Source organism: Mustela erminea, chromosome 3 (genome assembly GCF_009829155.1).
Source record: "Mustela erminea isolate mMusErm1 chromosome 3, mMusErm1.Pri, whole genome shotgun sequence".
NCBI lineage: Eukaryota > Metazoa > Chordata > Mammalia > Carnivora > Mustelidae > Mustela > Mustela erminea.
In genome coordinates this window covers 60,204,145-60,227,973 of record NC_045616.1, presented here as the reverse complement: position 1 = coordinate 60,227,973, position 23,829 = coordinate 60,204,145, and the positions used below count along the sequence as shown (strand labels likewise).

At 38.1% G+C, this 23,829-nt stretch overlaps 1 protein-coding gene across 1 annotated transcript in view; it reads left to right on the top strand.

Moving 5' to 3' along the window:
• Positions 1–23,829, top strand: part of JMY (junction mediating and regulatory protein, p53 cofactor) — a 104,094-nt gene that overhangs the window by 68,443 nt on the left and 11,822 nt on the right. Inside the window, exons 5-9 of the mRNA XM_032335881.1 lie at positions 8,844–9,009; positions 9,663–9,850; positions 12,020–12,106; positions 21,239–21,334; positions 23,040–23,637. Coding sequence (XP_032191772.1) covers positions 8,844–9,009; positions 9,663–9,850; positions 12,020–12,106; positions 21,239–21,334; positions 23,040–23,637 — 1,135 coding nt within the window. The remainder of the gene's footprint in view (positions 1–8,843; positions 9,010–9,662; positions 9,851–12,019; positions 12,107–21,238; positions 21,335–23,039; positions 23,638–23,829) is intronic.

Sequence of the window (23,829 nt, the reverse complement as noted above, 5' to 3'; positions counted from 1 at the left end):
GGGTTTGGTAAACCTGTCCGTCATTCTTACCAGGTTAATGCTTGAGTGTATATAATGTACGCATTGTGTTTTATGTATATCTGTGATGTACTGTACCAGTTTTATTAGCATTAATTTAAGGTGACCACATTACTCATGAGAAACAGCAAATATGCATTATTAAGCCCATCCCAAAAAATGATTTCCCAGTGAAGGTTTTATAATACAGTACTACTCTATGATTTAAATTATGGGAAAACTTTGTTCTTTAAAAAAATGTCAGTATGTTATGTCTTGAGGTGTTGTTTTTTTTTTAAATAGAAAACTTCTTTCTGATATGATAATATAAAATACTTTAAATTTTTAAATATTTAGTAATATTTGCCACGAGTGTAGTGATGAACTTGAAACCAACTTTCAGATGAACTCTGACAAATTTCACCTACCTAAGCAAAATTCTCTTTGTCCTTTAAATTTCTTAACTTCTGTGGGGCACTTGGGTAGCACAGTCGGTTAAATGTCTGACTCTTGGTTTCAGCTTAGGTCATGGTTTCAGGGTCGTGAGATTGAGCCCTCCATGGGGCTCCATACTCAGTGCAGAGTCTGCCTGCTTAAGATTCTTTCTCCCTTTCCTTCTGCCCCTCCCAAACTACACACACACACGAACGCATGCACTCTCTTTCTCAAGTAAATAAAGCTTTAAAAAAAAATTATTTAAATTTCTTTAAGAGTATGTACCATTCCTTTTAATATGTTTTCTTCTTAAATGTTCCTGGGTCTTTTACCCTTTTTAGGTCACAGACTCCTGCCCCATTAAGAATTTGAAAAGTAGGAGCCCTGTACTAAGATAAATATGCATGTACACACAGCTCTGCACACAAATTTTGTAGGTTCCTACATCATTTATACCTGAACCACTGATCCCAGATTGCCACTGATGTTGAAATTTTCCCATCAAACTCCTGAAAATATCAGTGTCTTTTTGACTTAATACCTTAGAAAGAACCCAGGGTAAGCTTAACTAGTTATAGCTCCTTCACTCCATTCTTTGAATAGTATACTCCCTCCCCTCCAATCCGTGTTCAAAAATAATAGCACAGTCTGGTTCTGCAAGTACAGTTGGACTTTCAGATCTGTATTATTTACAGATTATGTCATATATTTTAAAACATTGAACAAGATGGGGCACCTGGGTGGCTCAGTGGGTTAAGGCCTCTGCCTTCGGCTCAGGTCTTGATCTCAGGGTCCTGGGATCAAGCCCCGCATCGGGCTCTCTGCTCAGCAGGGAACCTGCTTCCCCCTCTTTCTCTTTGCCTGCTGCTCTGCCTGCTTGTGATCTCTCTCTCCCTCTGTCAAATAAAAAAAAAAAAATCCTAAAACATGGAGCAAGATGAGAATATGTAAAATCACACATGGTTAGAGTAGCATATATGTTAGAAGTGTTATTAAAATAAGGATTATTAATGGAGTAAGAGGATTTTGTTTGTGGTTATTAATTGAAATAGGAGATACCAAATTAAGATGCTAGAATGAAACAAATTAGAAAATATAATCACGTCTCATTTAATGTTTGCTCTTATCTTCTGATTAACCATGTTCTCTGGTTAACTGGGAATTAACCAGGTAACTCTTTGGATGACAGTCCTTCTTGAAGGTTCTAAAAATATATCCGTGTCCTTCTTGTCTTGGCAGAGAATTTACCCATCCTTTTTTTTTTTTTTTTTTTTTTTTAAAGTACTCTTCATACCTAGCGTGTAGCCCAACGTCGGGCTTGAACTCACGACCCGTGAACTGAGATCAAGAGTCAGACATTTAACCAGTCGATTTGCCCAGGCACTCCCCACGTTTTTAAAAAACTTTCATTCCTTGAGGTCATCTTTATGAACATACATAAATAGCTAGAATATTGAGCTGAATATATAACAATCTTGAGGATACTGCCTTACAATCCATACTTTTGTCTTCTTTTTTTTTATTTTTGATTTTTGCATTTATTTGTCTGAGAAAGAGAGAGAGCACAAACAGTGTGGGAGGCAGGCAGAGGCAAGAGGAGAAGGAGGCTTCCCACTGAGCAAGGAGTCTGATGCCGAACTCCATCCCAGGACCCTGGAATCATGATCTGAGCCAAAGGCAGACACTTAACTGACTGAGCCACCCAGGTGTCCCTTCTTGTCTTTCTCCTGAAAGCATATAGTTAAAGTATGATTAAGGTTATATTACCCCATGTCAGTTTTACATAAGTCATCAAGTATATATTGAACATTTATAGTATACCCTAGGGGACATAAGCTTAGGCTCTAGATGGTGCTATTCAATAGAAGTTCCTATGACAATGGAAATGTTTTATATTTGCACTTTCTTGTAGTATACCTACTAACCAGGTATCTGTTGAGCTCTTAATGTGATTTATGTGACAGGAGGAACAGAATCTTAATTTAATCTGTAAAAAATAGCCATCTGCATCTTATGGCTACTGTATTAGAAAGAATAATGTAGATCATGATTCTGCAAACATTAACTTATGTAACCTTGGGTAAATTAGATAACCTCTCTATAAAATATGATTAGTGTATACCTTTTAGGAAAGTTATGTTTCCACTGGCTAATGTATATAAAGCATTTAGCATAATGCCTGGCATGCAGAGTAAGAGTGCAATAAACTAGACATTATTAGGCAAGTATCAAGGAAGGGAATACAAAGATGGGAAAATTTAATTCCCATGCATAAGACAGTTGCATCTCAGATGGGCCAAAAAGTTTCAACATAAGGAGCTTTGATGTGGTAGACACAGTCTGAACAGAGGGCAGCTGGGGTGCTTGTCCAGGCAGACAGGCTGCTCTTTTATTTTTAGTTTATTAATAAAGTGTTCTACTAGAGGGTGTTATGGTAAGTGAATTAAGTCAATCAGAGACAATTATCCTATGATCTCACTGATACGAGGAATTTGAGAAACAAGACAGAGGATTATAGGGGAAGGGGGGGAAAAATGAAACAAAACAAAACCAGAGGGGTGCCTGGGTGGCTCAGTGGGTTAAGTCTCTGCCTTGGGCTCAGGTCATGGTCCCAGGGTCCTGGAATCGAGCCCCGCATCGGGCTCTCTGCTTAGCCGGGAGCCTGCCTCCCCCTCTCTCTCTGCCTACTTGTGATCTCTGTCTGTCAAATAAATAAATAAAATATTTTTTTAAGAAAATGAAACCAGAGAGGGAGACAAACCATAAGAGACTATTAATCTCATGAAACAAACTGAAGGTTGCTGGAGGGGAGGGGGGTGGAAGGGATGGGGTAACTGGGTGATGGACACTGGGGAGGGTATGAGCTGTGGTGAGTGCTGTGAACTGTGTAAGATTGATGAATCACAGACCTATATCCCTGAAACAAATAATAAATTATATATTAATAAAATGTTTAAAGTCTGTTCCATATCTGCATGCTAGAAATTTCAGAGTCTCCTAAGTACAAAAAGCTGGGATCCACTCTAAAAGTTTTAATTTATATTACTTATCAAATTCTGTTTTAGCCATCTAAATATATTTTGATATTGGTTACAAAAAAGTAAACAGAAAGTTTTAAATGTTTTAGGCCTATATTTAGTGCTTTATGTATTACCTCATTTAACTTTCAAGCATAACCCTTTATACTCCAAGCCTGTAAGCCACTGTCTGAAACCCCTGAGGCCAAATCTATTTATTTATTTATTTATTTAAAAGATTTTTATATATTTGAGAGAGACATAGTGATAGAGCATGAGTGGGGCACCTGTTAGGGAGAAGTAGGCTTTCTGAATGTTGGCAGGACCCTGGGAACATGACCTGAGCCAAAGGCAGATGTTTAACCAACAGAACCATGCAGGTGCCCCCAGATCTGTTTAGAATTCTAGCCTTTTCATATTTTTTAGACAGTTAAGTTAGGATATATAACTTTCAGACAAGTGTTAATATTCCAATTATGAAACATTCTTCTATTAAATGGAATAAATAGGGATTCACATCAGGTCAGATCGTTATCTTCCTACAAATGGATTGTGAGATTAGGTTTTGACATTAAAGAAATTATGGCTAGTTTCAGTTTTTTAAGATCTGAAATGTGGAATTCCAGATAATTCCTTCTGTTTATATGTATTCTCCATATTTGTGTAGCTGTTATTGGTGCAAACTGTATACTCAGGTTTATCTGATACCATTTCTTATGAACTGTCTTTGCCACACAATAAAAGAACTAGGCTTGATTAAGAGCTTGCTGAACTTGTCTTTAATGTTATTTCTATTGTGCTATGTATGGTTTTCATGACAACTCTTTGACCCTTCACTTCATTTATTGCTAACTGCCATACTCTGTAACTCAGACAGCACCAGGTGCCCAGTGAATATTTCTTGAATGAATGACTCTGCCCACAGATACGCTGAAACCTTTATTTTCATAGCCCCTCACATGTCATAAAGTTTTTCTAGCACAGCAAGGTGAAAGGCAGCACAGGGGCATTAGTTTGTATAAATTGCTTTATGTCTGGTTTCATGATTTTCTGTAGTCAAAATAGGTACACAAGAAAACCATTTTTGTTAATGTGCCTGGTGGGAATGATCAGTGGGCTCAGTTGTACATGATGTACTTATGTGGATGTATGGATATTCATTGGTACTTAAGTTTTCTTGCCAGATTTACTGTAAAACATTGTGCTTGGTTTCCTTTTCCATACTTATTAGAATGCTACTCCCTACTTTTGTCTAGTGGAAAGGCCTTTCTTGTAGGAATTGGGTCAGGCTCCAATGTTGCTAGTATTACTTGGGTCACAGTGGGAAAGCAGTTTGTTTTGGGGTCTTGATATCAGAAGTTTTGTTTATTCAGGGGGCGCCTGGGTAACTGAGTCAGTTGAGCATCTGACTTTTGTTTTTGGCTTGGGTTGTGATCTTTGGTTTTTGGGACCAAGCCGATTGTCAGTCTCACACTCAATGGGGAGTCAGCCTGGGATTCTCTCTCTCTCTCTCTCTCTCTCTCTTCCCCTCAGCTCCTCCCCTGGTGCATGTGCTCTTGCCCTCTTGCATGCACAGGTGCACTCTCTCAAATCATAAATAGATCTTTTTCTTAAAAAAGTTTGTTTTGTTAGAAGGTAAACGTTGAGCTAAGTAAAATTTCAAGGTAACAAAGTTTTCATTGGCATTCAGTTGTCTCCTTTGAGTGCTTAACCTACTTTCTAGGCTTCCTTCTTGCCAGGGAAACAGTGTCCTCAGGCATAAAAAAGGTACCCTAATTGTGGCACCTACTTGCTCCATTGTCCAGAAATAGTACTCCTTTCACTCTGGATTCCTATTCCCTTAGTTCTGTGGCCGTCACCTGAAGTAGGTACCAGGAGAAAAATCAGTCTGGAAATTACAGATAATATAGGGACGAGATTTGTTGCAGCATAGCCTTCCCACATCTCTGCATGTCTTTCACTGAGGATTTTGCATCACTGTTAAAGTTTAAATAAACCTCAGAGGATAGTTTTGCTTTTCCAGGTTTCCCTGATTTGTATCTTATCCCTTTCTCTTTATCTTATCCTGAAACTCACCATGGCAGATCCACCTCTGGACTCCCTTGTTTTGAATAGAACTCAGTAAACCAGAAAGTTGGGGGTGAGGTCACTTCTGGTAAGGAAACAACCGATCCTTTCTTGGTTTGGTATTTGATATTGGCCGACAATGTAAAGGTATGTCAGCAGGGGGCTCCCAACTTTTTTCCTTACCCAAAGTAGTAGACAAGAGAGTCAGACTTAAGAGTGTGCAAGGGGAAGCCTTTTTACAGTGTTACAGACATGGCACATACATGGTTCTTTCCAGCTAGAGAGAGCTAAAGATAGTAAAGGTGGTACTAACAGCCCAGGTTTCTGTCCAAACATTGTCACTGGAACTGATCTCACGAGGAGGTTTTTATCTTAACTAATTATACTGAGGTTTTATCTTAACTAATTATAGTTCCCTAGGGAATAAAGCTTCTAACATTACATATTTCACTTGTTTGTATGCTGTGCTCACAGAAAGTTTGGTGCTGATAACAGAGGATTATGGATTCTGGAATTATAGTCTCCACAGCTGGGTAAGAGACCCAAGACATTATGCAAAGGGATGTTTATAATTTAAAGTGAGACTGGGAGTCTGAGGAAAGAAATCACATGTAGATTCCTATTTTATGACTTAGGACAAAAATAGCAGGATTTCATTTTGTCAGCTTTCTCTATAAGCCACTATAATGAAACCCTTTTGTGGTTCTATATTTATTGTTCGTCAATCATAAAATACTTCCTAATGCAATAGGATCTCTGGCTTATAAATTCATTAAATATTTATAATATTTTTATAACATTTATTAAATAACATTGTATTTAATTAACCAGATTATTTTTAAATGTATACCATCGGACATTTAGATCATAGCCCAGCTGTTGCTTTGCAGGGATTTTTTTTTAATTAATTTTTTTTTTTTAATAAACATAATGTATTTTTATCCCCAGGGGTACAGGTCTGTGAATCGCCAGGTTCACACATTTCACAACACTCCTCATAGCACATACCCTCCCCAATGTCCATATCCCCACCACCCTCTCCCGTCCCCCCTTCCCCCAGCAACCCTCAGTCTGTTTTTTGAGATTGAGTCTTTTATGGTTTGTCTCCTTCCCAGTCCCACCTTCTTTCATTTTTTTCTTTTCCTACCCCCCAGCCCCCCCCCCATTGCATCTCCACTTCTTCATATCAGGGAGATCATATGATAGTTGTCTTTCTCTGATTGACTTATTTCGCTAAGCATGATACCCTCTAGTTCCATCCACGTCATCGCAAATGGCAAGATTTCATTTCTTTTGATGGCTGCATAGTATTCCATTGTGTATATATACCACATCTTCTTTATCCATTCATCTGTTGATGGACATCTAGGTTCTTCCCATGCTTTGCAGAGATTTTTTAAAAGATTTTATTTGAGAGAGAAAGAGCGCATATGCATGCTCATGACTTTGGGGGAGAGAGAGAAACAGATTCTCTGCTGAGTGGAGAGCCTGACTTGGGGCTTACTCTTAGGACCCCAAGCCACCCAGGCACCCTATGTTGCTTTGCATTTTAAAAGGAACTTTAAATTACGTGCTTAAAAAAATACTATGTTCTTCGGTAAGACTGTGTTGGGTATCTAGAATGTAAAGGAAAGACTGGACTCTTTTTTTTTTTTTTTTTGAAAGACTTTATTGATTTATTTGCGAGAGAGAGCACGACTGGGGAGGAGAGGATTAAAGCAGGCTCCCTGCTAAGCAAGGAGCCCAATGCAGGGCTTGATCCCAGGACTGAAGGTAGCGGCTTAACCAACTGAACCACACAGGTACTCCAAGAAAGGCTGGACTCTTGTTTAAAATGTATTCCATGTGCTAACATGTTTCACCAACCTCACCAGACTGAAAGGAATATTTTGCAGCAATAAGAACATCTTTGCTGGGGCGCCTGGGTGGCTCAGTGGGTTGAGCCGCTGCCTTCGGCTCAGGTCATGATCTCAGGGTCCTGGGATCAAGTCCCGCTTTGGGCTCTCTGCTCAGCAGGGAGCCTGCTTCCTCCTCTCTCTCTGCCTGCCTCTCTGCCTACTTGTGATCGCTCTCTGTCAAATAAATAAATAAAATCTTAAAAAAAAAAAAAAAAAAAAAAAGAACATCTTTGCTGCCACAGCTGTCCTAAGAGAACCAGCCAAGTATCTCCTCAGTATTCTGGAAGCTGCAGATGACCCCTCACATGAGGTCACAAAACATTTCTCTCATTTTTCTCTGTTCCTCCTCTACCCCTTTGGTGGTCACTTAAACTGGGGTTTCAGTTGAGGCCAGGGCCTCCTCACCAATGCTGCTAGTTCACCCAAGGCACACTGGTACATGTGCCAGGGGTATCCTGGACTTTCTAAGCATGAACCTTTCAACTGCCAAAGTGGTAGAACTATATTCTTAGAAGAAATGTTCTGGGAGGAATGCTTTACTCTCTAACATGCTTGTACTTCACAGAATCCCAAAAAGCCATTCTGTCAGCCCCTTCTTACTGCCACCTTTCTCCATAGAGCCAAGAAGGAATCCATGGAAATAATGGGGTTAGGGACTAGCATCTGAAGCATACTTTGCTGAGAGTAATTTCCTTCTGATGCCTGGCAAAGTCTCTTCCGCCCTGTCTTTTCAGGACCAAAACCCAATCAACCAACCAAGCAAACCTCATGTAAGACCAACCACCACTTCATAAGACATGCTTAGAAATCTGAGTTGGATATAGGATCCTGAGTGCATTTACTTAAAGATATTAATAGTTACCATTATTAGTAGATTGCAGGGATTTCTAGAAAATCAATTCTGTCATATTGTTTTCCTCACACCCACTTACCTTGCTCCCCACTCACCAGATTCCAGAGCCTAGCCAGGTTGTGGCCATGGAGCAAAACATAGTTCCAGTGTGTAGGGAAACCAGACTTTTATCCTGTGGTTGTAACTATGCCAGTATGGCTTAATCTTATTCATTCATACATAATCTCATTCGTATTTGGAAAAGAAAACTGAATATCCTAGCACATCCACTTTTGAAAGGAAAGGACACTTTTAATATTTATATCATAATAATTAGAATAATAGATTCTAAACATGAGTTGTAATATGAATTAATTTACTATACTTGCCTAGTTATTTCCAAAACTGTATTATGTTTTGATTATTAACTATCTTTCTATCTTTTAAAAAATCTTAGTTCTTGCCTTCAAGTTTTTTTCTTGGAACAGTTGATTCATGGATTTATGCCATATTACTAATATTCATTTCTAATCATAGCTTGATTTTTTTTTTCTTGTCCCCACCAGCTAGAAATATTTTTATTTTATTTTCACACAGATGCAGAGTTTGCAGGGTGGTACAGAAGCCATAGCACGATTGGATCAGTTAGAAGCTGATTATTATGATCTGCAACTTCAGTTGTATGAAGTACAGTTTGAAATCCTGAAGTGTGAAGAGTTATTATTGACAGCCCAACTAGAAAGCATCAAAAGACTTATATCGGGTATGGTATGCATTCAACCACATAAATCCAAAAAAAAATGGAATACATAGAGGAAAAAAAATACATATATATATATACACACACACACACACACACACACACACGTATATATGTCAGCTATGGTTCTTGAAACTGTTGAGACTAAAAAAATCCTAACATAAAACCTTTTAGAGGAACTTCTAAACTCAAGTCATTAACTATACTTAGCAATGTCATTATGTTATTACTATGCAAAATGCTCACTTTTGTTAGGTTGTTTTAGCCAGAAAAGTTTTGAGTTCTGGGGATGATACCTAACATTTATTGAGCGTCTAACTGCATGTCAGACACTGTTAAGCACTTCCTGCACACTGCGCGCGCGCGCACACACACACACACACACACACACACCCTAGAAGGTATTATTTTCCAATAATCACTATTCTACAAAGAAGTTGAAGAGGTCATGACTTCAAGCCCTGTGCTGGGTATAGAGTTTACTAAAAGAAAAAATAGATATACTAGGATCAAACTGAGTCTTAATGAACAACAACAACAACAACAAAAAAGGATTGCCTGAGGTTACAGAGCCAATAAGTGGATAAGAACATTGTTCTCTCTGGCTCCATAGCCTATGCTCTTAGCCACTACCCCTTGTTGCTGTTTTGTTATAGAAAAGAGAGATGAAGTGGTTTACTATGACACTTACGAAAGCATGGAGGCCATGCTGGAGAAGGAAGAGATGGCAGCGTCTATGCACTTACAGAGAGAAGAGCTACAGAAACTTCAGCAGAAAGCACGCCAGCTGGAAGCAAGACGTGGTCGGGTGTCAGCCAAGAAAGCCTACCTCAGAAATAAAAAGGTATATAATAGGTATTTATTGAATAGACAGCCTTAATTGTAAATCTTGCTTTTAGGCATTACTTAATCCTTGACCCATATCTGATAATTCTAACCTGGTTTGTCACTAATAGTTGCATGTTTTAAAACTAAGTGAGAGTTACCTCTTCGCAACACTCAGATCATTATATTAACATTTTTGGTTTTCCGAGAGCAGCCCTGTTAATCACATTAGAACAGCCAGTGATGATGTCCTGTTTACATATGGCACCCTGAACATGACTCTGCTGAATGGCATGACTGTAGGAGCCCATGTAATGCAATTCCTGGCTCATTATTAAGGAGGCCAGTGCTGTTCTTTAGTGAAATCTTGGTTCTGACCTCAATCTTGAAGGAATTATATATATTAATCTAAATCTGAGGTAGGGGAGGTTACCCCCCAAGAACCTGCAGCCTCATCTCTGCTGCAACCCATCCCCTCACATGGAGTCAGGGGCTCTCAGTGGTCTTGTCCCTACCATCCTTATCCCCATCCCTCCAAGCCTGTCACCTGGAGTGGTAGGTCTGCAGGGGGAAGAAGTAATGACAAAAGATGGCTGGAAAGAGAGGAAACTAGAAACACTATATCCTAAAAAAAAAAAAAAAAGATAATGAGATCAACTGTATCATACAAAAGATAAAAACCCACCTCTCCATGTAACATTGTTGTAATCCTTTTCTCTGTGTCAGCATGCCCACAGTCACAGGGTGCTTGGTTTATCTAATATCCTCAATAGAATTCCATACCCAAGGGTAGTTCTGACTGTATGTAAATCGTGTCCTGCCTCTCCTCTTGAAAAAACAAAGACTGGGTGTCTGGCCAGGTCGTGAGGACTTGAAGTCTATACTTTGTGATTGTGCTTTTTAAGAAGAATAGAAACAACATTATTCTTTATGCTTTTTTATCTTCTTTAATGATACGCCTAGTCAAATGAGAATAATCTTTTGCCTAAGTCAAGAAAGCTCTAGAAATCAAAAGCATTCTCATAGTTGGTGACAAACCCGGAGCTGAGCTGAGAGGAGGTTGTCCATCTCCACTTACTTTGACTGTTCATATATTTCACTGTGCAATGTTAGTATTTCTTATAAGGTGCTATTTCAGATCCTGCTGGAGTTACTGGGTAGTGTGTATACAACATCCCACCTTTCTAAATCTGAAAAATAAAGGACTTGGGACCTTTATTCTCATTTTGTAATCAAGGGAACTAAGGCTCCTGGTAGTTAAATAAATCACCCAGGGAAAAGCAGCTAGTTATGGTACAAAGGTAGGATTCTGTCTTAGGTCTGTGTGATTTCGAAACCTGAGTCGTTGTATCACTGTAGCATGTTACTTACATAATACTACCTTTGTTATTCCTCTGGAGACTGCCCTGAAGAATTTAATTTCAGGATCTGTACTTGTTAGGTAGTAGAGTCAACCCAGTGTTAGTGGAAAAGACAGTACAGTTGCTTTACAATGTAGTTTACTGGCTTAAAAGGCCATTCATTGTATCACTTTATCAGTTAGAAGAGTGATCTTTTGGTATAGTTTTGAGAGTGTTGGAAACCAATGGCCATCTTTTTACCTGGAGGTCTTCTCTAGGAATACTGAGGGAAAATGAAGACATAGCATGGTATCATTAAATGTTGCCAGTTGGTAGTGCATTATTTTGTAAAGAGGCATGTGTTTCCTAGTTTACACTTATGTTTTTATTTTCATGTGATTAGAATAAGCATTCCTATATTTTCTTTGTCATTCTGACTTTTTATCTTTAAGGTCTTTTCACTCAGTCTCTGACCATAAGGTACAGACTTCATAATACTATTTAAACACTCCAGGCAAAATCATGTTCTTTAACCCATAAGAGTTTAGAATACAAACTTTGAGCCACGAGTTGTATGTACTTTCAGCCAAGAGTCTGTAAACTCAGACCAGTTTGAAGAGTATAATAAGACTTAGAATCTTTAGAGAAGTTAGTAGTTTTTTCAGTTCCTACTGATTTGGTTTCTGCTGCTTCAGTACTCCAGATGAGAAAAGACATGGCCTACTTGGTGCTTTGCCATGTAGGTGCATGTTAAGATTAAAAATTAAACCCAATAAAATAAACTCTGGTGTGGTTTTCCAAGTCTTCCAGGTTTCACTTATATTAAAACATATTTTATGTATTTATAGGAAATTTGTATTGCAAAACACAATGAAAAGTTCCAACAGCGCCTTCGGAGTGAAGATGAATATAGAACCCATCACACAGTACAACTAGTAAGTTTGAACTTATGGAGACTTAGAAGAAAACTTTGATATTTACATATCTCAAAGTGAATAAGATTTATAGAGAATAAGAAAATGTGAGTAACTAGATGTTAGCATTAATTACATATATCTGTATATAGGAATGTATGTAGTTTAATATGTATGCATATACATACATATATTATTACTTAGAACAGTTTTAGACAAATTAAGTACATGATGTAGACAGTTCCCATATATTTCCATACATGCAGAGCTTCTCCTTCCAGCCAAAGAGTGTAGTACCTTTGTTACATTCAGTGAATCAACACTGATACATCGTTATCACCCAAAGTACATAGTGTAAGTTCATTCTTGGTACTGTGTGTTCTGTTGGTTTTGACAAATATATAGTGGCATGAATCCACCATTGTAATGTCATATAGAACATTTTCACCACCCTGAGAATGTCCTATGTTCTATGTATTCATCCCAACCTCTCTTACATTCCCGGCAACCATTGATCTTTTTACTCTCTCCACAGTTTTGCCGTTTCTAGAATATCTAATTGGACTCATACAATATGTAGCCTTTTCAGATTGACATAACTTAGTAATATGCATTTAAGATTCCTCCATTTATTTTCTTTATTTCTTTCTCTCCATGCATTTTCATGGCTTGATAGTTTATTTCTTTTTAAAAAGTGCTGGATGTACCACAGTTTATTTTCTGATTTACCTAACGAGACATGTTGGTTGCGCCCAAGTTTTGGCACTTATGAATAAAGTTGCTGTAAACATTCATACAGGTTTTTGTGTGCACATAAGTTTTCATATCTTGGGTAAATACCAAGGCGCACGATTGCTGGATCATAAGGTAAGAACTGACTTAATTTTGTATGATACTGTGAATTGTTTACCAGAGTGGCTGTAGCATTTTGCATTGCTACAAGCAATGAATAAGTTTCTATTGCTCCACATTCCTAACAGCGTTGGTATTTTAGCCATTCTAATTAGGAATGTGGTGGTATCTGATGAGTGTTTGCATTTCCCTGGTGGTGTATGATAATGAGCATCCTTTCATAATGCTTTCCTGTCATCTTTATACCTTCTTTGCTGAGGTTATGTACAGGTCTTTTGCTGGTTTTTTAATTGGGTTTTTTGTTTTCTTTTTATAGAGTTTTAAGAATTCTTTATTCTAGAGAACAGTCCTTTATTAGATAGGGTTTTTGCAAATATCTTCAAATTTGCGGCTTGTCTTTTCATTCTCTTGTCAGCATCTCTTGCAGAACAGAATATTTTTAATTTCAATGTTACTGAAGTCCAGCTCACCACTTCTTTCTTTCATGAGTTGTACTTTTGGTGCTGTTTCTAAAAAGTTCTCTTCAAACCCAAGGTCATCTATATTTTCTCCTGTGTTATATTTTGGGAGCTTTATAGTTTATTTGGCATTTAAGTTTGTGATCTGTGTTGAGTTAATGTATGTGAAGGGTTTAGGGTCTGTAGCTAAACTTCTTTTTAAATGTGAATGTCTAGTTGTTCCAACACCATTTCTTTAAGGAAAAAAAAAAAACCTGTCATTTCTCCTTTGGATTGTCTTGGCTCTTTTGTTAAAGATCAGTTCTATTATTTTTATCTAGGTCTTTTGCCTCTCCAAAGCTAGTCAGTAACCACAAAGTATGCAAATGAGATTTTGACTAGGATTACATCATGTTTATAGGTTAAATTTTGGAGTAATGGAGCACCTTTGGAGCACCTTGATACTGTGTTTTCCTATCTATAAACAGGGAATTAGCTCTCCATTTACTTCGATCCTTTTTATTTAATATATTAATTTTATAGTTGGCCTCATATAGAGCTTATACATATTTTATTAGATTTGTTCCTAAATCTTTCTTTTCTGGGGTGGTAATGTAAATAGTTTTTAATATTAAACTTGATATGTTCATTGCTGGTACATTAGAAAACATTTGACTTTTATATGTCAACCTTGCAGCCAAGCTATAATCCATTCATTACTTCCAGTTTTCTTTTTCTGTTGGTTCTTTCAGGTTTTCTACAGGAACACTCTTGTCATCTGCAAATGAAAACAGGTTTTTTTCTTATATCCCAATCTATACACATTTTACTTATTCCTCTTTTTCCATTAGTTACAACTTCAGTATGATGCGAACTGAGAAGGAATGGTGAGAGGGGGCATTCTGTCTTTTCCTGATCTTAACAAGAAAGCTTCTAGTTTCTTAGCCATTAACTACCATGCTTAGCTATAGGATTTCAGTAGATGTTCCTTATGAAGTTGAGGAACTTACTCTCTTTTTATCATTTACTGAGCTCATTAGGTCACTTTTTAAAAATTGCATTAGAAATCTACTCCCAGCATTGCTATACCTCATGTCTGCATTGTATTATCCTCTCAGTCTTTTCAGACATACGTGTCATAGATTCCTCAACCACTGATTCTAAATTTCATTAAATAGTGGAAATGCTGACAGGACCATGTCACTATATATGCTCATGTAATTTTTGTCACCCTAAAGGCCAGATGGCTTAAATTTGTCTGCATTAATCTCTTAAGCTCATTTTGGCATATGTTAAAGTTGCCCCTTACTCTTGATTTTAAACATGTAAAAGTAGCCAAACTAAACTGTAAGATTCATCATTCTCCATGAAGCTAGAAATAGCAAAATTAATTCTTGCATTTTTATTTTGCATTGTGCTTTTCATAGATCAGAAGCTGCCTTGTAAAGGGTAGATAATGGGCCAGCGGAACAGGCAAATAAAATTCCTCTTATCAGGAGTGCATGGATGGCACAGTCCTTCAGCATCTCCATCCGGCTTCCTGCTCAATGGGGATCCTGCTTCTCCCTCTCCAACTCCCCCTGCTTGTGTTCTCTCTCTCTCTCTCTCTCTCTCTGTCAAATAAATGAATAAAATCGTTTAAAAAAAAAAAAAAAGAATTCCTTCTATCAGCATCTGCACCTGTGCTCTCAGATTGCTGTTGAGATCCTTGCTTAGACATTGTTACTTATTTTATGAAGATTTTGGCTTTGGTGAAATGCCACTACTTTGGTAGATGTAGTAACTAATTTTTTTTAAGATTTTTGTTTATTTGACAGCACAGTCAAGGGGTGCAGCAGGCAGAGGAAATGGGAGAAGCAGGTTCACCATAGAGCAGGAAGCCCAGTACTCCTAGCAGACACTGTTAACAGAGCCACTCAAGTGCCCCTAATTATTTTTTTAGAATGAGTATTAAATCCTTTCTTCAAGAGTTTCTTAGGGCAAAGAAGAGTAAAAATGAGAAAACTGATACTTGAGGGGATCTCAAAATAGATGTCATCTGCCTTGTAATTTCTGCCTAATATAAGCTTTGGGCGGAATGCTAAGTGTGGGAGAATGAGCCCACTAGCCATCTCCTTATCTTTAACATGCATAACTGTAGTAAATGGCAAGTTGGCTTACATGAAAATAAATCATTGTTTTTCAAAGTTGGTTTTAAGCCACCTTTACTTAAACCACTTGGGTGGTTTAAAATGCACATTCCTAGATGTTAACGTTAGTGTCTCAAAAATTTCTTCTGGAAATCCTTGCAAATTAAATATTTAAGACTAAGGAAGTTTATTTTATTTTATTTATTTATTTGAGGGAGAGAGAATGAGAGAGAACATAAGAAGGGCGAAAGTCAGAGAAGCAGACTCCCCATGGAGCTGGGAGCCTGATGAGGGACTCCATCCCTGGACTCGGGATCATGACCTGAGCTGAAGGCGGTCGCTTAACCAACTGAACCACCCAGGCGCCCCGGAAGTTTATTTTAATATTTGATAGTAAACTCTCTGAAACAGAATAAAGAAAGTGTAAAGCTACTTACTCTTTTTTAAAGCTGAGAGACAGATTGAGTAAGAGAAGGAAATGGTGGTGGGGAAACAAGTCAGTTTTCCCATTAAAAAGTGCATTCTTGTTTTATTAACCACACTCTCTTAATTGACGGGTTTCACTTCAAGAAAGTACATGCAGAATAATTTAAGCTGTAGTTTATGAAAACTGATCAGAAGTTTTAAGATTATTTTGGTTACAATGTTTTTTTAAAAACCATTTCTTGGCAATTTTGGGTTTTTTTTAAAAGATTTTATTTATTTAGGGGCGCCTGGGTGGCTCAGTGGGTTAAGCCTCTGCCTTCGGCTCAGGTCATGATCCTAGGGGCCTGGGATCGAGTCCCGCATTGGGCTCTCTGCTCAGCAGGGAGCCTGCTTCTCCTCATCTCTCTCTCTGTCTGTCTCTCTGCCTATTTGTGATCTCTCTCTCTGTCAAATAAATAAATAAAATCTTTTAAAAAAAAAAAAAGATTTTATTTATTTATTTGACAGAGAGAGATCACAAGTAAGCAGAGAGGCAGGCGGGGGGGTGGGGGGGAAGCAGGCTCCCCGCTGAGTAGAGAACGCAAAGTGGGGCTCCATCCCAGGACCCTGAGATCATGACCTGAGCCGAAGGCAGAGGCTTAACCCACTGAGCAACCCAGGCGCCCTGGCAGGTTTTTTTTTTTAATTGAGATGTAACATTGTGTAAATTTAAGATGTAGCATATTGAGTTGATAATATTCCTTTTGCAGTATGATTGCCATTGCTGAAATCTCTGTGGCATCACATAATTACAGTCCCTTGTTGTGTTGAACAGTTAAGGTGTACTCACTTAGGTAGTTTGGTGTTCATAATAGGTTTCTTTTTTCTAACAGAGGATATTTTAAAATTGAAGTGTAGTTACGTTAGTTTGGGGTATACAACATACTGATAGGACAGTTCCATATATCATGCTGTCCTTTCCACAAGTACAGTACCCCCGTCACCACACAGCACTGTCACAGTACCACTGACTATATTCCCTGTGCTGTACCTTTTATCCCCATGAGTTAGTCATTCTGTAACTGGAAGCCGGTACCTTCATTGCCCTCCACGCCCTTTTCCCACCTGCCCACCTCCCTCCCCTCTGGAAACCACAAGTTTGTTCTTTGTTGCTGATGGCTCTGTTTATGCCTTTTTTGTTTGCTCGTTCATTTTGGTTTTTTTAAATGCCACATATAAGTGAAGTCATACAGTATTTGTCTGACTTACTTCATTTAGCATAATAACCCCTAGGTCCATCCATGTTGTTGCAGATGGCAAAATAATCATTCTTTTTATGGCTGAGTAATATTCAGTTGTACATATCCATCTTCATCTACTCATCTTTCGATGGACACTTTGGTCACTTACATATTTTGGCTATTGTGAATAATGCTGTAACAAACATGGGGGTGCATATATCTTTTTTAATTACTGTTATCATAGTCTTTGGATAAATACCCATAAGTGGAATTACTGTATCATAGGAGATATATACATATATTTTTTTAATTTTTTATTCATTATATGAGAGAGACAGAGAGAGCACAAGCAGGCGGAGAGGCAGGCAGGGGGAGAGGGAGAAGCAGGCTTCCTGCTGAATAGGGAGCCAAACATGGGGCTCGATCCCAGGACCTGGACATCATGACCTGAGCCAAAGGCTGATGCTTAACCATCTGAGTCACCCAGGCGCCTCAGGATATTTATATTTTTAGTTTCTTTGAGGAACCTTCATACTGTTGTCTACAGTGGCTGCACTACTTTACCCTCCCACCAACAGTGCACAAGGCTTCCTTTTGTCCATATCCTCACCATCCTCACCAACACTTGTTATTTCTTTTTTTTTTTTAAAGATTTTATTTATTTATTTGTCAGAGACAGAGGGAGAGAGAACGAGCGAGCACAGGCAGACAGAGAGGCAGGCAGAGGCAGAGGGAGAAGCCGGCTCCCTGCCGAGCAAGGAGCCCGATGTGGGACTTGATCCCAGGACCCTGGGATTATGACCTGAGCTGAAGGCAGCCCCTTAACCAACTGAGCCACCCAGGCGTCCAACAATTGTTATCTCTTGTCTTTTTTGTTCTAGCCGTTCTGACAGGTGTAAGGTGATATGTCATTGTAGTTTTGATTTGCATTTCCCCAATGAGTAGTGATGTTGAGTGTTTTTTCATTAGTCTTTTGGCCATTTGCATATCTTTGGAAAAAATCCCATTTTTAGCAGTAAGTATTATTACTTAAAAACATGATGATGATGATGATGATGATGGTGATGATGATGATGATGATTTTCTTTGGTATTGAGTTGTAGAAGTTCTTTATATGTTTTGGATTTTAACTCCTTACCGGACATATCATTTGCAGGTATCTTCCATTCAGTAGGTTGCCTTTTCATTCTATTGATGGTTTCCTTCACTGTGCCAAAGTTTTTTATATTGGTATAGTCCCAGTATTTGATTTTTGCTTTTGTTTCCTTTGCCTGAGGAGACCTATCTAAAAAAAAAGTTGCTAAGGCTGTTGTCCAAGAGCTGCCTGTGCTCTCTTCTGGGAGTTTTCTCTTTTTTACCACCTCTACCTCCAGCAGGGTCCATTTCTCCCTTGGTACTTGACAACTAAACCTCTGGGTCTATTTAACATGCCTGTTCTTTGTCACCACCACTTACACATCCCTGCTGCTTTTCTAGGGCTTAATATAGGGCCTGGCTGACAGGTAATTGACAAGTGTCTGATGGAAGAATAGAATTTCTTTATCTTCAGCTGCTTTCCCCCTAACATATTACTCTCTTAGATGGTATTTTAACATGCTATCCTTCTTTATTTTCTGATCTTAAAAAGTTTCCTTGTCTTAATATTTTCTAATTTTGTCTTATCTATAAGCAAGGTGAGTTTCTTCCTGAATAATTGAGTATCTTGATATGTGTATAAATTTTGATTTTTTTTTTAAGATTTTATTCATTTATTTGACAGAGATCACAAGTAGTCAGAGAGGCAGGCGGGGGGTGGGGGGGAGCAGGCTCCCTGGTGAGCAGAGAGCCCGATGCGAGGCTCGATCCCAGCACCCTGGGATCACGACCTAAGCCGAAGGCAGAGGCCTTAACCCACTGAGTCATTCAGGCGCCCCTCGATTTTGATTTTAAAAAAGCATATTCTAAACTCCTTTTTTTTTTTTTTAACTGCTTCTTTAAAAATTCTTATTATAAGCAATTTTAAAATTAGTGGCTTGCAAAGATGCTTCTCAACCATTCTTACATTTTTAAAAACCTTACTGTGTTTATAAAAAGACATGTGATTTTATGAAAGATTAAAGCAATACAGAAAAAAATTATGAAGAAAAAACCACTAAAATAGATTATCACAACTCCTCTTCCTGAGTTTATTTCATCTTAGAGTTAGGTTTCGTTGAGGTGCCATTTCAGGAAGGTTTCATGGTTACCATATATTCTGTGTTCTGGCATGTTTTGGGGGTGCTTGTTTCCTAAGAGACAGTTTGTCTAGGTCATACTGTCATATTTTCTCTCTATTAAAATTGTATAGAGACTGTTACACTTTCTTATAGCTTTGAATGTTGCAGTGTGAGGCCTGAGGTCTCCCCTCCTTCCACCCATCCTCCATGAGACTTGATTTTTCTGTTCAGATACTCATAAGTATTATGAGTTCTTGTTGGTTGTGGAAGTCTAGTAACTACCAGGTGATGATTGTAGGTGATGATTTCTGAAACCCTTTCACTTTCAGCCTGAAGATTGAAGTCACCCTTTGGATTTCAGTGTAATCATCCAAGACAAATGAAGCAGTAACTGTCAGTAGAAATGGTTCAGGAAAAAGCTGGTGGTGGGAAAGAAAAGACGTAATAGAGTAAGGGAATAATTGAAGATTGACTTTGAAAAGGACAAATGGAAGTAAGACAAGTTAGTGACACACTGGAGACCACTGTCCTCTTCACATGGAATTAACTGATCTTATAGGAGGTATCTCCAAGTTTTTAAAACAAAGCAGGAAATAAAGTCATAGCCTATTTGCAAAGCTTAAAATGCCTTTTCATTTAATACTTGTTCTGTGAAAATCAGATTTAATTAGATAACCTTTAGGTGATTCAGCAACATAAGGAATTTTTTTTTTTTAATTTCAGTATCGTAAACAACAGTATTCTGTTTGTTTGAGGTGTACAGTGTGATCGTTTAACAATTCTTTACATTACTCAGTACATATCATGATAAGTTTATTGTTGATTCCCATCACTTCTTTTACCCATTCCTCCCACCCACATCCACTCTGGCAACAATCTGTTTGTTCTCTATAGTTATGAATTTGTTCCTTGGTTTGTCTCTCTCTCTTTTTTCCTTTGCTCATTTGTTTCTTAATTTCCACATGTGAGTGAAATCATATGGTATTTGTCTTTCTCTGGCTTACTTAACTTAGCATTATACTCCCTAGGTCCATCCATGTTGTTGCACATGGCACGTTTTGATTATTTTTATGGCTGAGCAATATTCTGTTTTATATATGCCAAAGCTTCTTTATTCATTTCTCCATGGATGGGCACTTGGGCTGCTTCCATAATTTGGCTGTGGTAAATAATGCTGCAGTAAACATAGGGGTGCATATATATTTCCCAATTAGTGTTTCCATAATCTTTAGGTAAACACCTAGTAGTGAAATTACTGGATCATAAGGTAATGCTGTTTTTAATTTTTTGAGGAGTCTCCATATACCATACAAACTGTTTTCCACAGTTACTACCAGTTAGCGTTAACATAGGGAAACTTCTAAATTTCTCTGCAGATAACTCCCAGCTTCAAGGTGTGATATTAAACCAAATGATTCATGTATAATTCAAGAAATACTTTTTTTCCTAATTGCTGGTTATATTGGTATCTAAGTTATTGGCCAGGTGGTTGCTGATCTTATTTATTTTTATTTTTAAGGTAACTATTTGATTTTGCAGAATAGAGCAGCTACAAGTATTTTATACTTAAATTGTCTAAGCCAGAAACGCAAAATGGAACATTTTTTGGTCTAGAGAAGATTTGATTTTACTTTTCAGAGTAAACATCTTTAATTGTGGGTAAATGCAAAAAAAGAAATGGTATTGTTTTGTCAGCATATCACTGTGAATTTTAAAACTATGATTTCTGTTAAAAATTGGTAGTTTCATTCCATGAAACACTTTATTTAATGAATGAATCATTCTTTGAGTTACCCATTTTACTTTTTTACTCATTGAGAGGTATCCCTCCCCCCGTTAATAATAAAAATGAACAGGACATGTCATAATGAAATTACTATTAATTTTTTATCAGAAGAGAGAAAAATTACATGATGAAGAAGAAAGAAAAAGTGCTTGGGTTAGCCAGGAGAGACAGAGAACACTGGATAGACTTCGAACTTTTAAACAGGTAATAAAAGTATGATCAATTGATTGTTTTTCATTTTTTTTAAACAGCTATATATATACTCCTATTGGAAGATAATGAGAAAAAACCTTAATTTTTCCTTTATAATTTAGAAAATGTAATTTTGGGGGGATGGGTTAATGGGGTGATGGACAATAAGGAGGACACTTGTTGTTATGAGCACTGAATATTATATGCAACTGATGAACCACAATTCTACCCTAAAAATGATAATACACTATTTGTTAACAAACTTGAATTTGAACAAAATCAAAAAAAGACAGTTACTTTAGGGGTTCCTGGGTGAGTAGGTTGGTTAAAGTGTCTGACTCTTGATTTTCTCTCAGGTCATGATTTCAGGATTGAAAGATCAAGCTCCACGTCCATCTCTGCGCTTGGCAGGGTATACTCCAGATTCTCCACCCCCTCTCTTCTCTCAAATAAACAATAACAAATAAAATATTTTTTTTAAATTAATGTGTGATTACAGGACTACCTTTCTCCCATTCATTAGTGTAGGTATTAAAGATTTATCATTTGAGAGGAAGAATGAGTGGGGGCAGGGGCAGAAGGAGAAGGAGAGAGAGTCTTCAGCAGTGAGCGTGGAGCCTGACACAGGGCTCGATTTCACAACCCTGAGATTATGACCTGAACTGAAACCAAGAGTTGGTCATGTAAGTGACTGTGCCACCCAAGCACCCCATACCTTTCTTCCATTTGTGTACAGCAACAGCAACCTCGTGGTGTTGGCCTATCATTTCAGTAGTATGAAAGGATCATCACAGCCTTTGGCAAACCTGGATTTTTGTTGTTGTTTTATAAAATTAATTAGTTCACAACTGACTATCCATTTTAGGCATCGACTTGTTATTAATAGCACATACAGTAACCTATGGTAACAATCTATGGAAATGACCCTGGCAGAATTAGAGAGTGGATCAGCTTACATGAGAAGTGGTTTGGCAGTTCTCTTGCCAGGCTAATCCAGGATGCTGGATGCTAGTACACAGTGGCCAAACATTTCCTTGGAGCTGTGTTGAAGCTGAATGGTTCTAGTTATGTAAGTGCTCAGGAGTCTAACTTCCTATCTGTGCTGACAAGGATAAACCTTGTGTTAAGTAAATGTTGTTCACCAAATCCATTAATGCTAGGTTTTACTACAGTAAAAGATAGAATAAGAGTTCTGTATGTTAGTACTTAAAATTGTATTTCCTCTTCTTCCATCATAAAAATGTACATACTGTTTTGAGAGTTTTTTGAATACCAGGAAATGTTTTAAAAAATGAAAAATTAACGTTTTGAACTGTAAGCTTGTGAAAATACATGTAAGAAGCTAATAGTTTCATAGCTTTCTATATACCAATATCATTTATGTCTCGTATTTTTATCTTGCTATTTTGCCATTTAAATTACTACTTTCAGTCATTAAAAATCTTCAAATCCTCTAATAATTCTGAACAGTTGGCTTCTTAAGTGGGTAAGAGGGGATAGGGCCTTGATAAAGGAGTTGGTAAGCAAATAGGGCTCAGTGATAATTGTTGAAAGGTATTATGCTTTGGTATTCTAGTCTTCTGTTTAACTGTTTAAAAGCACTTTCCCTGAAAAATCACAAAAGCTCCAGAATAACATTTTGCATCAGGAGAAAATAGCCATTTGTTCATAAATTGTTTTACTGTAATTTGACCAGTTATAACTTCTGATTTTTTAGAGGTACCCTGGCCAAGTCATACTTAAATCAACCAGATTGCGACTGGCTCATGCCAGAAGAAGAAGCACAGCCAGTCCTGTGCCCTGTGAAGACCAGTGTGACCCTCTGCCAGGAGCGCTCCAGCCAGAAGAGAAAAGTGAAAAGGTGGAGGAAGGAAGAGGGAAGCTTGGGTCATCACAGAAAACAGAAGCCCAAAGCCTCTCACAACTTGAAGATACTTCATTAGCACAACTTGAAGCCACTTCATTACCTCTCAGTGGTGTTACCTCTGAACTGCCGCCCACTGTATCTCTTCCAGTTTTGAATAATATTGACCTCGAACCAGGTTCTATTACCACAGCTCCACTCCCCCCACCTCTTCCCCCAACACCACCTCCCCCACCCCCGCCTCCCCCTCCCCCTCCACCACCCCCTTTGCCTGTTGCTAAGGACAGCTCCCTAGAGATACTGGAGAAAGGTCTGCCTAGAACAGAGGGGAATGAGAAGAGGATCCCAAAGTCTGCGAGTGCACCCTCAGCACATCTCTTTGACAGCAGCCAGCTGGTCAGTGCCAGGAAGAAGCTGAAAAAGACTGCTGAAGGTTTACAGAGGAGAAGAGGTAAGTTAAACAGACATGTTCATATTCATGTGTTGAATAAGTTAAGACATAATCAAAGGACATTATATTTCATAGCACCCTACAGAGCTTAAAACATTGTCTTTTTGGACATTATTTGATAGTAAAGAGGTCTGCAGAGTCACAGCTTGGCACAAATTCTCCCAGTCCGCATCAGCAAATGTGTACAGACAC